Raw genomic sequence first — 15,676 nt, 5'->3', positions numbered from 1 at the left:
GAAGCCAAGTGGCTTTATAATTAATCATCTAGCAAATACTTCCTTCAGGTAGACTTTTGCCAAGAATTACTTTTCAGCTCTTCTTCTGATCCTAAATAATACCAGAAAGGATCGCATTGCCTATCTTATTGCTCAAATCTAATCTCCAAGCAAAATTAATATATCTGAGTTAGTGTTGATATGTTCCCATGGTAACTTAAGATGCAAATTGGTTCTAGGAGCCATTTATACATTATGCAGAAAAATCAGCAGTCATCTTCCAAGTTTCGAGATGCTCGAGATTTCTGGTTAATTGCCAATTTGAGTTACAGATGCCATTTCCATTACATTGCAAATTTAAAAACAGACACTTACTGTTGGACTATTTAGGTCAGGAGGTGTAGACATGTCCCCAAACAAATCCATCTGGTCAACACCCTTGAAAAAGTATTTGGATTAGATTCAGATGTGTCTACTAAAAAATAGTACTTTGTATATTGTTGTAATTGTTTCCTAAACTAAGACTTAGGAAAACCATTGTCACAATTTTATTTTTATTTAACTAATACAGATTTGATATTAGGCTATTTAGGTCTGGAAGTGTAGACATGTTCCCAAACAAATCCATCTGATCCACACTCTTAAAAAAGTCTTTGGATTAGATTCAAATGTGTCTACTAAAAAGATTACTTTGTATCTTGATATAAATGTTATACTAATGTTTAGGGAAATAGCTGTCATAATAGGACGTCCATACGTATTCAATGCAGATTTGGCATAAGCAACATCTATAGGAAGTAAACCTATGTTCAGGCAAATAGGAATCATAAAAAATAACATACATACCAATTTTAGTTTGTTAGCTTGGTCATCAAGGGTCAGGAGGGTCTCACTCCCATTCTGAAAAGATGGCAAATGTTTAAGGGTGACTTTTCTTATAGAATTTAATTTCTTAGTGTATTGGTTTGCTAAGCAGTTATGATTTTGGCACTGGCCATTCAACTGTACATCTTCTATGGCTAGGGAAATCATGAACACATGGTCATAAGCTGGTGGGGGAGCATGCTTGGACAGGTAGCAAACAAGGACTTATACACATCACATGTGCAATTCATAAGACATAAAGACGCAGTTTTACCTCTACTGCCTTGTTGGCTTCTTCCATCTAGAAAGACACAAATTCGGTGATCTTAGTAATTACAGTTAAAGGAAGTTAAATTAGTATATATATATATATATCTACGGTTATACACACACACACACACGTATGGGTTCACTGGCACAAGGCAAGAGAGAGTCTTGCATATTATTTCTGCCCTACATTTCCTGGCCTGCCCTTTTCATATCAATACTAGATTTGAATACAGTTTCTGAACTTAAATTTGGTGGACCTGTATAGTCCTTAGAACCAATGTGAAGCTTGTGGGGACAGATAACAAAAGTCAGGAACAGAAAATCAGGTATCTAACTATAACATCCATCAATTGCTGTATTGGAAAAATAGACAATACATTTCTATACTTTCTATACTTTGAAGAGCCACAAAGAAGTCAACTCTGCAGACATGCCATATATTTATTTACATAATGTTCAAACATGGTCCTGAATATAGTCTTAAGTGTAACAGAGCCAATAGTGGGTAATACTTGCCTTTTTCTTTTCTTCTTCCTTTTTCTTTACATTATAGATAACTTGAAAGAGGTCTTTAAGATCAACAACTAATGGCTCAGCCTAAAGCAAGAAAAAGCATCTTTATGAGTATTTTAATCTTACTATTTTCTTCTCTTTGTCCCCATCAGTTCTGATTAGTACTGTTTCTTCCTTTCTCTTAAAGTTCCTTACTATCCTCCCCCGGTTTAGAGGGAATCACCACTACCTCAATCCCCACTGCCAGATACATACAGGCTGGCAGAGTTAATAAGTATTTAAACAAAACAAGAAGGATCATGATAGTTTCCCAACTGCTCCAGGATTTTTGGGAATCATTCACTATTGTTCTAAAATCAACATTCACCTTAGGAGAAAGTCCATTCTAACAATCCTTGTCCATACACAATATGGGTGTCAATGACATTTAAAAATGATTCCTGGGGCACCTAGGTGGCTCAGTCGGTTCAGCAACAGACTCTTGATTTCAGCTCAGGTCATGATCTCACAGTTTGTGGGTTTGAGCCCCACGTTGGGCTCTGCACTGGCAGCACGGAACCTGCTTGGGATTCTCTGTCTCTGTCTCTGTCTCTCTCTATCTCTGCCTCTCTCTGTCTCTCTCTCTCAGAATAAATAAATAAGCATGAAAAATGATTCCTAAGACCAATAAAGATAGTCATCTTCTGAGTCACTGTTTAGTCCTCCTACATCTAACTGTCTCTAGCAAGCTCTCTAGTTGAGTGACAGACACTCTGTGATGAACTGAGGACAAGTCTCCCTCCAGGTGTATCTCAAGGCCTGGAGCTTACCTGTTGTCCTGTTTTTATGGCAAAAAACTGATGCTGGCCTTCTCCTCCACACACATAACCAAATGCCCGGTTGTCTGTCACATCACGGGCAATGAAAGAAATTTTATTTACTGGGTGTTCATGCTCTATTACCTGAAAAATAAACATAAAAAATGTTTTATTGCTCAAACTAGAATCTATTTATATGGCAGCACGATGAAGCATCAGATATTTGGGCGTATATAAAAAAGCCAAAACACTTGAAGAAAGAAATTTTTGCCTCTGGTTGAAGGTTAGAGCTACATTTATTCTTGTTAGTAAGGGCTCCAAAAGGAACAAAGAGGAGAAAACAGAAGTGGGAAAAACACTTCCTAGAATATTGATACTTGATTGTCTCCATCCCAAAGATATGATGCCACATAGCAAGAAAGGATTGAGGACTGTATTAGGAGAACACGAATTTCTAAAGCAAAGATGGCACATTTCATTGCTAAACCATCTATGTGGGTCGACTTTCCCAACTCAAAGTCAAACTTAGGTGAACAGCATAACTAAGTTCGTTATGGGATCTTTCGACAATGGCTCTGAGTGGCCAGAAAATCATCTGAAGTATTGTTAGAACAATCATCCCCAGAACATTCTGCAAGTTGCCAAATGCTCGTATCAGGTTTTTCCCATGTCCACCTCACTATCCACGAGTTGCCTGGGGCAGGGGGTTATTGGTTTAGTGGTGCCTTCCCATCTATTCCCTCCACTCCCCTTTGTCTTGATCCTTTCAAGCACACAGCAGGGCTCAACCCTTCAAGGATATCTGTAGGTGGTCATAACATACCTTAGTTTTTGTCTAGATGCCTAAGGCCACTGGAGAGTATACACTGGATATCTTAGAAGGTTTGGGGAGCAAGGGAATGCTTGAGGGAAACCTGCCACCATTCTCTGATGGGCTTGGGAAGATAACACTTGAGAGATGAGGGACAAGAGAAACAGCAGTGCACAAGGATGAGCAGGGTAAGTGAGCGGCTGCCAGGGTTCCAGGCTTTGTATTTGACCAGTGGATTTTGCATGATAGATAACAGACATCTCTACGAAGGGATGGTTGATAATTGGAGGTCTCCCAATAGTACGTTAATACAACAGAGTACCTTGATTTACAGAAACGCAAATGAGCTACAAATAACATTTTAAGTAAATACATCTCATGATGTTATGTTGAGCAGAGAAAAAAGTCCCAGAGAACCTGTAGTATGACAGTTTTTTGATACGGTGGCAGAAAAACAAACAAAATAAGTAATACCTTTCATATGCGGTCAAACAACAGCAACCACAAGTAAATGAACAAGTTTATACCTACAGGATGAGAGATTATAACTGCAGGTGAGGAAGAAGGGAAAAGAGAGAAGAAAGAAAAGGTAGATGTGTTACGGATAATATTCTAGCTTCGGGTTAGCCAATAAGTTTGCAGGTAATCAATATATTAAAATGAGACCCAGGCATAGACCTATGACAGCTTCACAAACCAGGAAGTAGGGTTAATCTAGTTCTGTGTACTTGAGGTCTAAAAAATGCCAAAGTGATATTTATAGCATATCTGTGTTTATGCTATATCTGTGTTTATGGAGGCTCACATCCATTACAGAGAATAAATTTCAAAATAAAGTGTCTTGACTCCTCAGTTCCTACCCTATTTTCTGCCTGTTTTCTCTAGAAAAGTAACATGTATTATCATTTTCTTTCCCCCACAGAATTTTGAAAAGGGAAACAGAGAACTGAGAGTTAAGTCACATCGTTTGTGAGACTCAGGTGGTCAGAAAGGTGTCAGTGAAAGCGGATTCTTACCCCAGTTTTCTCATCAATTATTTTTATCCCAGAAAGGGAAATGTTGACCCAGATCCTTTGTTTGTGTTGTCCCTGAGACCGACCAGCTGCCGCCATTCCCTGATGAGAGTGGGAAAACAAGAAAAATCTAGTTAAAACTACCCTATGATGCTTTGGATACTAAATCATTTAAAAGATAGTTTTATTTTCAGCCTGGTTTGCCATCTATGAAAGGATCAGGCACCTTTCAGAATAGATGCAGAATGAAATAGAAGACACTGAGCCAGGACATCGTGAGTTAGCTGCGTGAACTTGGATAAGTCCTTCTGATTCTCTCGGCTTCAGAATAGTCATTGGTAAACACAAGACTGAATTAGATCTTCAAAGATGTTCCTTCTAGGTCTTGTCTTACTTAACAATTATTATTTATTAGGTTCACATAGTGACAGTACTAGAATTTAAAAATTAAAAAAACCAAAAGGCTAATACTGAAGAGCCATAGTTTCCAAATAGAGACCTGAATTTTATTTATTTTTGGAATATTTAAAAATTGTTTAAATCTTTATTTATTTTTGAGAGAGAGAGAGGCAGAGTGTGAGCAGGGGAGGGGCAGCGAGAGAGGGAGACACAGAATCTGAAGCAGGCTCCGGGCTCTGAGCTGTCAGCACAGAGCCCGATGTGGGGCTCAAACTCACAAACTGCGAGATTATGACCTGAGCCGAAGTCGGACACTTAAGTGACTGAGCCACCCAGGTGCCCCTAGAGACCTGAATTTTATCCGAATACTTCCAGGACCTAAAACTTGATTTGCCCAAAGGAAAAGGCATCTAGAGTCCCGCAATACTTGATTAAGCCAGGTCTTTAGAACAGCAGACAAAATATGTGAACAAAGTCATGTTTCCTCATAAAATGAGGTACCACAGGATCAATTATGTGATTAGAAATGTTTTTCTTTCAAATAATTGAGATATAAGTAAACACCAAATTCTGATATAATTCCCGCTGTTGGATATTTGCGTAAGATGGAGACAAAGCATGCTTTCCCCTTTTACCTTTAGTTTCATCATAGAATCTTGGCTCATTTTATCCCCTCTTGCATCGGGCACATCATCAATGCCAATCAGCTTGGCCTTATATTTTACACCATCACCTTTGAATCTGGCCAAAAGATACTCATCTGTCTTTTCAGAGCCTGAGGAGGGGGGGGGAAAAGGATAAAATTTATCTAGGATAAAATTTATGAACGTCTTTAAATATCATCCCCAGGGTATGACCAAGTATGTTCCAGAATCTCCAAATCTGAGTAGTATAAATACTGGTCATATTACAGTTGATCAACTATGCAGTGTTCTATCTTTATTCTTACTTCCTTTGAGTGAAAGCATGTTCTGTGATACTGTATATGATGTTGGGGTGGAGAAAAAATAAACTCTTAAAGGTACAAAATGGACTGAATTATGGGAAATTTATGGAAATATATGGAGTGGGATTTGGGGATATCCTTCATCATAATTAAAAAAAATATCTTTAAAAGGAAGTAAGGAGGATAATGCCTTTTTTTTAAATAAAGAAAAATAAGCCATTTCTCTATTTGTTAACATTTTGAACTGTCAATAAAGCAGAAGAAAATTGTGAGTAAATTCCTTTGAAAATTATTAAGATTATTATCTCATCTTTATAACTTCTTTTGCTTTTCTTGAAAAGACTGTTTAGTCTCATTCCCATAGCTAACGTATACTAGCAAAAGGCAAACAAACCAGGGCACATTCTCAAACTACGAATGATTAAGGATTCTGGCACTTTCTGGTGGTACTTCAGGTCAAGAGAACAAGGTCTAATAAAATAAAGATCTTGGTTTTTGAAAAACGGCTACTTCAGTAAAGCAAAGTGGTGAACAGGTTCCTGAAAGATAATCAAAGAATAATTGATAGTTGTGTTTATCAACCAAACAAGCTGCTATGAACGTTCCCCAGCAAGATCCAAGTTGGAGCAATCACCCCCTCCAGACACAGGTCTTATTCGAAGCGGAGCAAACTAATCTCTGCCGAAGTCCAACCTTCCTGCTGAGGAGAACCTGACATGAGGCGGAGGTTGAAGTGAGGCAAGGGCCAGCTCTTGCTTCATTTACCCCGAGCCTCACATTTCTTCAGAGGTAGCCAACCCGCGCTCCCCTCGGCGGCCTCAAGAGGATTGCTCCATACCTTTCTTTTTTTCCTTCTTCGACGGTGCTTTTGGTGCAGCCTGTTGGTCAGGCTGACCATTAGTTGTGCTCGTTTCTACTTCGTTAGACATGGCAAGAAGGCAGACAGCCAACTCCAGCACCAGCAGAAGGCTAGTGACACCAGGTGATCCCCGCAGTCTCAAACGAACATAACCTGCTACAGATACCTGTAGGCAGAGTTTAGAGGCATAATGAGATCGTAAGACAGCAAATCCAGACTTTGTGCTAAAAGGCTTATAACCAGTGATTTAGGAGTGTATTTCTTCAGACTCATTTTGTTCTTTCTGAATAAACAAACAGACTGAATTCTGAAGAGGAGCGGGTAGGACTGTTTCCTTTGTAGTTTCCAAAATGGAAAAAGGGTGTTTACTAGATTTTTTTTTAAATTTTTTTTCTTTAATGCTTTCATTTATTTATTTATTTTTTTGAGACAGAGAGAGACAGAGCATGAGCAGGGGAGGGGCAGAGAGAGAGGGAGACACAGAATCTGAAGCAGGGTCCAGGCTCTGAACGGGGAGCACAGAGCCCGACGTGGGGCCCGAACTCATGGACCGCGAGATCATGACCTGAGCTGAAGTCAGACGCTTAACCAACTGAGCCACCCAGGCGCCCCCTAGATTTTTTTTTTTTAAAGCAATCTAGTAACATTTAATGATTACCTACCTAAGTAGTTTGCATTGGAATTTTGGCATAAAAATCTAGTATTAAAGGTAGGGATCAAAATGTGTCACACATACAGAAATAGGGTTTCATAGCAAAACAGAAATATTTTGGCATTTGAAATTGGACAGTAATGAATCCTGGTTCTTCAAAAACCCATTTAGTTGCAAAGGCAGTGTCAGGAATAGCGTTATAAACTTTATCTTATTCCCATTGATAAATATAGATTTTTTATGTATTAGGATTCTGGAGATGGCTTCCAGGGCTATCTAACCGCTATACTTTAAAAGACAAGCATTTTTGACATTAACACTTAAACGTATCAGGGGATCAATGAATTTACGGGATGTCTATTGTGCAATTCATTGAGCGTAAATACTTTTATGCTACTATTCAGCCTTATTATCCTCAAGGAAGTTGTGGTATGTGCTCTTATAAAACTTCTCTATGTATCATGGTAGGTAAAACAGAAAAACTCAGAGTCACTGTAAATACATGGAAGTGAACTAATGTTTCTAAAGGTTTTTTCACGTCCCAGGAGTCAAAGTTTCTACACAGCTTCTGAGAGAGCTAGAGAAAGTTTAACCTTCTACATGGACTGAAGACCAGAGGCACAGCCAAGCCATTCATAGTTTTGTAATCGTGTTAAGACCACCCATGGACTGTGATGCCTGGATGGCTCAGTTGGTTGAGCATCCAACTTCGACTCAGGTCATGATCTCGGGATTTGTGAGTTTTAGCCCCAGAGCCTTCTTCAGATCCTCTGTCCCCCTCCCTCTCTGCCCCTTCCCTGCTTGTACGCTCTTTCTCAAAAACAAATAAAAGAAAAAAAAAAAAAAAAAAGACCATTCGCTGACTGGTACATTCCTCCCACCCCAAAAAAGCTTAATTCTGTTGTTAAAGCATCCATTTATTTGAGCTTCTTAAATTCAAGGACCAAGTCCACCCAAAGAAATACATGCTACTTTATAGATAACTAAAGGATAAAATTTTTGAGGCTCCATCAGCCTAAATTGCACTTTGCTTACTTCATAAATGTCAACATGTTTTCCCCAAGGTCAGTTCTTCATCTCTCCCTCCATGAGTCTTTAAATGGTCTTTATAGTCTTAATAGTCTTTAAAAACATATATATACAGAAATCTATGTATGACTAATGTTACCTGAATGATTTAAACTGGAGATTTCATTGTTAATTTTGCTCAAAGGTACCTGACTGGTAAGCAGTCAGGGAGACAATCTTTTTACAGGTTAAAGTCTTACATAGCAGAGGACCCAAAGCCCTGTTTACTCAAGACTTAGTCGGGGGCCAGGTATTAGTAGGTTACTCAGAGTAACCCTATGAGTATTTTGATAGGAAAAGCCAAGGCACGGGGTTTTTAAACTATACAGCTGCTGGGGCGCCTGGGTGGCTCAGTCGACTGGGCGTCTGACTTCGGCCTACGTCGTGATCCCGCTGGTCCCAAGTTCTAGACCTACGTCGGGCTCTGTGCTGACAGCTTGGAGCCTGGAGCCTGTTTCAGATTCTGGGTCTCCTTCTCTCTCTCTCTCTCTGCTCCTCCCCCACTCACACTCTGTCTCTCTCTCTCTCTCTCAAAAATAAATAAAAACATTAAAAAAAAAAAAACAACTATAGAGCTGCTAAGAGGTAGAACCTGGGTCTAACCCAGGATGTCTGGCCCCAAGTTCCTCTCATGTTACACTAATGGATCTCCTATGAGAAGCCTCCTACTAGCTACTGAGATGAGCTGTTACATACATGTAGTGACCCCTAAAAAAGACATTTCCAAATTCTAACCCTCGAACCTTTGAGTTTGTCCTTATTTGGGGAAAAGGTATTTGCAGTTGTAAGTAAAGATCTTGAGTTGGGATCATCCTGGACTTAGGGAGGGCCCTAAATCCCATAACAGATGTCCTTATAAGAGAAAGGCAAAGGGATATTTGAAACAAAGAGACACACAAAAGAGAAGGTAATGTGAGTACAGAGGTAAAGAGTGGATTGACACATCTACAAAGCAGGAATGCCAAGGATTGCCAATGTCCACCAGAAGCCGGGAGAGAAACACGGAACGCGTTCTCCCTCAGAGCTTCCGGAAGAAGCAAACCCTGCTGACACCTTGATTTGGGGCTTCTGGTCTCAGGACTGTAAGGAAATGGGTTTCCGTGGTTTGAAGCCACCTCATTTTTGGTGTTTTGTTATGGCAGCCCTAGGAAACGAATACACCTCTATTTTGTGTGCCTTGACTGGTTTCAGTGGTTCCCAAGATTTGTCTCCTGGTGACACGATAAATCTCCTAGTCATATACACACTCTTCCAATTCCAGGAAACTGATAGTTATTTCCTTAACTTCAGAGAATTTATTCCAATTCAAGAGGATATTTGCCCATATTTACATCAGGAGGTGAGACTACACTCTGACCTAAGGAGATACAGGGACAGGCCCTTTCCTTTATAAGTTGCTCAGATCTTATCTTAGAAATAAGGACCCTGTAAGTCCTCCAGTCATCATCTCGTGATTCTTTCATGATTAAACATTTCAACTTAATAGTCTCCTACCCTCTTCTTTTTCTTCCCTTTCTCTCAAAGGACTGTTCATCTCAACTCTACTCTCAGAAACTCAACTTCAGCTGCTGATGGGTCTCCTGACCAAATCCAAGCACTTTGCTCTTCGGCCTTTGGGGGTATCTGATTGCATATATCAGATACCTCTACCTTTTTCTGAGCCTTTTCTCTCCCTACTTTTCGCTCCCATGACAACCTTGGTGCTCCAGTCCATGGCTAGTGTTTGGCTAGTCCATGGCTCCAGTCCATGGCTAGCACCATGGGGTGCTCCACCCCATGGCTATTGGGGTGATCTGGATGTGTGTTTTTTTTTTTAAGTAATGAAGTTCTAAATTTTAGAATAACATTGGAAGCTTTCCTGCTTAGTCTTGGGGTTCCCCTTGCATTTAGCACAAAGACTTAGATGCTTTTGTTTTGCTTGTGAGACTCTTAAATATTTTGCCCCTTCTTATCTTCAATCTCCTTTGTTTTCATTTTTGTAGAGCAAGCCCATATGTCTCATTTCTTTTAGAGTATTATTTGCTTTTGGATCCCTTACCTTTTCAAATATGCCAAATGCCCCTCTCCCCCACATCCAGCCCATCCCAGTTACCTATTTGTCCCTGAAGACAGTAGGTAAGACCTCTTCCTGAAGCCTCCCCACTTTCCCTCCAGTTCAGCTTAAAATAATCTGGGTAAAAGAGTTCGTTGGCCATCTTTGGAGCCCAATATTGTACTTTTCTGTAAGATATTATTTCTGATAATAAAATACTTAGGTTATTAAATTTGGCAAATTTTATTCTAAAGTGAGAATATTTAAATTTTTAATGTTTACTTATTTTGGAGAGAGAAAGAGAGAAGAGCTGGGAAGGGCAGAGAGAGGGAGACACAGCCTCTGAAACAAGCTCCAGGCTCTTAGCTGCCAGCACAGAGCCCGACGCGGGGCTTGAACTCACAAGCTGCGAGATCATGACCTGAGCCGAAGTCGGACGCCCAACCGACTGAGCCACCCAGGCGCCCCTAAGGTGAGAATATTTTAAAGGAATTTGAGAAGCGCGACAAAACACTTTGAGGGGCTTGGGAGAGGGAATGGTGGTGTGCAGTTTAGTCGCAAAGGTGATTGTGCCACAACCTCACAGCTCAAGAACGGGTCTCAAATCTAGTGTTGGCAGACGGGGCCAAAATGGAAGGGTTCTAAAAAATTTTTTTTAATATTTATTTAATTTTGAGAGAGAGGGAGACACAAGAGGTGAGCAGGGGAGGGGCAGAGAGAGAGGGAGACACAGAATCTGAAGCAGGCTCCAGGCTTTGAGCTGTCTACACAGAGCCTGATGATGGGCTCGAACCCACAAACCGAGATCACGTCCTGAGCCAAAGTCAGATGCTTAACCGACTGAGCCACCCGGATATCCCTGGAAGGGTTCTAACGTGAATGGTACTACCCTGGTTTTACAGCAAAAACTTCTCTTTTCAGACATTTAAGTACAACTTCTCACAGCATTGGAATTGTTTTAAAGGCAGTTGGTATCTTTTAATTATATCCTTCCACTGTTTAGGAATGAGCAAGGGGCAAGTTAGAAAAACATAATAGGGAGGAAAAAATTTTTTAGCATAAATTCCCTGAAGAAAAGGTATATAATGTTACAATAACAATGCAAACATAGGTCTGCATTGCAGGCCATGCCATTTAAAATGTATCCATGTTTGGGGGCACCTGGGTGGCTCAGTCGGTTAAGCATCTGACTTCCCCTCAGGTCATGATCTCGAGGTTTGTGGGTTTGAACCCCATGTGGGGCTCTGTGCTGACAGCTCCAGGAGCCTGGAGCCTGCTTTGGATTCTGTGTCTCCCTCCCTTCCTGCCCCTCCCCCATTCACACGCTGTCTCTCTCTTTCTCTCAAAGAGAAACATAAAAAAATTAAAATGTATCCATGTTTGGGTGCCTGGGTGGCTCCATAGGTTAAACATTGGACTCTTTATACCAGCTCAGGTCATGACTTCATGGTTTGTGAGATCGAGCCCATGTCAGCACGGAGTCTTCTCAGGATTCTCTCTGTCCCTCTCTCTCTCTGCCTTTCCGCCACTCACGTGTGCTTATTCTCCCTCTTCCTCAAAATAAATAAATGGACTTAAAAAAATTAATAAAATGTGTCCATGTTCCCTGAAATGATCAGCGAGTAGACTCTGCTCCAATGCCCCAAGATTCACAGATAAACTCCTTCATGAAGAAATGTGAGAGGTTTTTGAAAATATTTTCATAAAAGCATCCATCCAGTATCACATATACCAGAGTGATAAGCATTTACTTTTCTCCCAAGGTCTAAAGAGCAAACCCCCCCATTACAGGCTTTCTGAATGTCCAATCTACCTTTCAACAAGCAGTAGATGGAAGAAGTCTTGCTTCTAGACTCAGGTCCCCCTGGAGAGAATAAGCAACTTAAACATTTTCAACTCAAATGCATAATAATCCTTCTAACGTTGTTACAGAATTGCCCATTGTTCTCATAAAACCTCCAGCAGGTTTTATAATGAATTGGTTTTGGAAAAGGATTGGAGCTAGAAAAGGGATCTGAGGGCCGAAAGGTGCCCTAGTATTTTCTTTGATTACTTTCCCAAGCTAGGGTATTGTTTAAAACAGAATTGTCTAGATTGCATTAATCTGTGTGTTCTGTTTTGAGCTCTAGCAAAGTAAAAGGTTTCCATAAAGGGGAACAAGCAGATACAGGACACCGAGAAAGCCCATAGTCTTCTGATTCATTGGGTTTAGTCCCAGAAAGTCTTCTGACCAAAAAGCACAAAACTAATCAGGAAACACACACAAGGGGTGTTATCATAAAGCAGGGATTAAAAATTAAAGCTCAAAAACATATACAAAAAGCCACATGAACAGCTCTCCATCTAAACCTAGCTGGTTCTCATTCTTAGGGAGGGGCTGCTTCCTTTATTAGGAGCTGGAGGAGAGGAATAAAGATATAGCTGGGAAGAGAGGAGGATCTAAAGCTATTATGTATTCTTCAGTCCTTGTTAAGGCCTAAAACACAACAGAAAGTCGTAAAAGAAACTTTGCTAGCTTCCATTTGAGCAAAGATACATAACTTGGATTCTGGACTTGACACAAACAAACCCCCCTGAGAGAATGCGAGAACTTCCCCTTTCCACGGCACAAGAATCACATGACTAGGAGAGATTTTTGGAGCTTGCAACATCTTTTTCAGTTTCTGAGAAGGCTCTGAGAAATGTATACCAGAAGACTGCCTGAGTCATCTTACGGCAAGTATATCCCTTGCACAAGAAAAAATCTGCTAGTTTGTTTAGCCTTTCAAGTGATTCATGCAAGACGGCAAGTATTTAGAACCCTGGGATGCCCGGTACAGGGATACATTTGTGTAGGGAGGAGTCTGGCTGGTGCCTCCTTATTCTTGTTTACCCTTTCCATCAGCAGGGTTGCATGGGTATCAGCAACGACACTACTTAATGATTCCAGGGTTCGCACAAATATCCTGACACAAGTGTGTCTCTTCCCCCCCACTCCCCCCCGCCTCCTCCCCTCCCCCCCCACGCCTCCCCCCCCCCCCCGCCCCCACCGGGTGACCTTATCCTAATTATATAGGACAGGGAGAAATTTGCTTGGGTCAGTCTCAAAACGCTAGTAAAAGGAGTAATTTAAGGACTTACTTCATGATGGCCCCATTCCACAAATGTTTGAGAATCTGTTTTTAGTGATAAGGAGGATGGGACAAACATTTAACCTACCAAGCACTTGAAACATTTAGCCTGACAGCTCTGTGAAATAAAATGTGTCTATTTTATGGGTAAGTTAATGGACTCATTAAAACAAAATCAATCCCTAATAAGTTCCTAGGCTCAAAATGAACCATGTTTTATAGTAGAAAATGTTCCCTTTTCTACTATAGATGCTGGTTGCTCTTATCTTTTTTTTTTTTAAACAAATCATACTGATTTTAATGTGTATTTCATAAGCTGCTTTTAAAGTCATAATCCCACTGACTTTCACATGCCAGTTAATTTTTCAGAAACAGTAACATAAAATAGACACAGGAAAGAGAGTTGAGAAGAGTCAAGAACAAAAAAACATAAACATCTTTGCTAGAGTGTTCAGAACTTTGTACTGGTCAGAAAATATGCTCCTGTGTCCTTTGGAACTTTATGCCTGTCTCAGCTGAGGTACTGAATCAGCACATGTGAAATATTAACCTCTAAGGCAGATCTCGGGGTCCACGAGGGCAGCAAGCTGCCTTCACCATTATTTTCAAAGTAGCCTTTTGAGAATAAAGTATGTTGCCAGAAACATACAGCAAAGTCAGGCTGTTTCTGATACTTGATGTAAAGCCTTTTTCCTTTAACTGCTTGGATTCCTATGCTTTCAGGAAGGCTTACACTGCTCTGCAAAGGCCCAGTATAATAGACGCTAAGGTTTTTGCAGCTTGTGTAATTGGGGAAATGAGAGTATGTTGATGCACAGTGAAAAGGAGTCCTTAGATTTTCTTGTAAGTGCTGACACTGCTGTAGAGGCCTCAGTAACCAAACACGAGGAAGTATACACGAGGTATGCATTTACCGGGACCATTTTTTCATTGCTTTTAACCGTTGGAAAGGACGCTGTAGGACTTAAGAATACTGAAACGAGAAGCTTTTCCTTCTCTTTGGAACCAAGTCAGGCCAAGAGTTCCCCATACAGTTAATTTTGGGCGGAGGTGTGATGGCATAGCTGCTTTCAGCTTGGGGGTTTTATATACACTTTCACCATTTCTAGCTCTGTGGCTTGAGGCAACTTATCTAATAATACTCACTTAGGTATGATGAGAATATTGTTTGCAGAGTTGTTATAAGAAATCAGTAAGAACTTATGTAGAAACCTCAGTGCCTACCACATAGAAAGCACACTCAGCAAAGGGTAGCCATGTTTAAATCAAAGCTACATCTTACATACTATGTCCTGTAGAGTCTTCGGTTGTATCCAGCATTGCTTTTCCACAGCAAGTGTTTAAACAATTTTGGAACAACTAGGATCGACAAGTAAACAGCTAGCAAGGACACCCATAGAGGGATGCAGTACTTTCACTAGCAAGGCTTAGGTGAAAAGGTGAGAGGGTTTGTCAGTGGGAGGGCCACCCCCGTTCAATTCTGGCTTTTGAATCTACTCCATATCACCAGAGGTGCTGAGTCAAATCCAAGCCTACATCATTACCATTAGTAGTTTAGAAGGTCTACTTCACATCACCTGGGGAACGTTTACTGGGGGCCTCTTAAAAAGACGTCCATGCTGTTCCCGGATTGATTAAATCAAAATCTCTGGGGAAGGAGACACAGGCACCCATATATTTTAAAGGTTTCCAGATAATTCTAATGTACTGACAAGCTTGAGGTCCCATCATCTACTTCCATGATCCTATGTCTCCTTAAAGAAATACCAGGTGGTTAGATTTTCAGCTGGAAGAAACCTAGGGAATAATTTGGTCATACCCTTTCATTATTAAAAATTAGGGAACTGAGGTCAAGAAAGAATGTATAACTTGTCTATTGTTAAGCAGCTGGTTGGGGTAGAGCTGGTACCAGGAGAAATCTAGATCCTAATATGAGGCTCTACTGTCCTATTCCTAGAGATTATATGTGTCAGGTTTTTTTGTTTTTTGGTTTTTTTTAACGGTTTTTGAAGACTGTGCAAAGCCCATTACATACAGATTGAACCAAGAGTACCTTCCACTTAGATATATCAAGCAAAGAACAGGAAGATAGCTTAGCAGAATAGTTTGAACATAAGTTTTCACATACATTTTCTGAACCAAAACCAAAAAAGGATTCTATGTGATCTAACCACACATTATCACTGGATTCTTTTTTTTTTTTTTTTTAACCTAGGTAGCTGGAGTCCTAATTGGTCAAACTGGCTTATTAATGTTGATTTGGCTGCTTAGAAGAAAGTATTTGGCTAAGTTTGAGATGCAACTCACAGATCAAAGGATTCAGATTTATTTCAGTACATTGTCTACTATTCAGTGTGTGGCCT

The 15,676-nt window shown here is 40.4% G+C and overlaps 1 protein-coding gene across 5 annotated transcripts in view; it reads right to left on the bottom strand.

Moving 5' to 3' along the window:
* DAB2 (DAB adaptor protein 2) overlaps window positions 1–15,676 on the bottom strand; it is a 69,546-nt gene that overhangs the window by 15,535 nt on the left and 38,335 nt on the right. For 3 of the 5 annotated variants that reach the window (XM_015543504.2, XM_042996107.1, XM_042996132.1), the window contains exons 2-9: window positions 6,431–6,617; window positions 5,282–5,421; window positions 4,251–4,349; window positions 2,436–2,567; window positions 1,630–1,710; window positions 1,118–1,144; window positions 826–879; window positions 355–417 (exon numbers count right to left, since the gene is read on the bottom strand). In XM_015543504.2, coding sequence (XP_015398990.2) covers window positions 355–417; window positions 826–879; window positions 1,118–1,144; window positions 1,630–1,710; window positions 2,436–2,567; window positions 4,251–4,349; window positions 5,282–5,421; window positions 6,431–6,521 — 687 coding nt within the window. In that variant the 5' untranslated portion in view covers window positions 6,522–6,617. Of the gene's footprint in view, window positions 1–354; window positions 418–825; window positions 880–1,117; window positions 1,145–1,629; window positions 1,711–2,435; window positions 2,568–4,250; window positions 4,350–5,281; window positions 5,422–6,430; window positions 6,858–15,676 lie in introns of those variants that run through there. The other 2 variants (XM_042996114.1, XM_042996127.1) reach the window with 2 other exon arrangements.

This window comes from Panthera tigris, chromosome A1, assembly GCF_018350195.1.
Source record: "Panthera tigris isolate Pti1 chromosome A1, P.tigris_Pti1_mat1.1, whole genome shotgun sequence".
NCBI lineage: Eukaryota > Metazoa > Chordata > Mammalia > Carnivora > Felidae > Panthera > Panthera tigris.
This window is presented reverse-complemented; position numbering and strand designations above follow the sequence as displayed.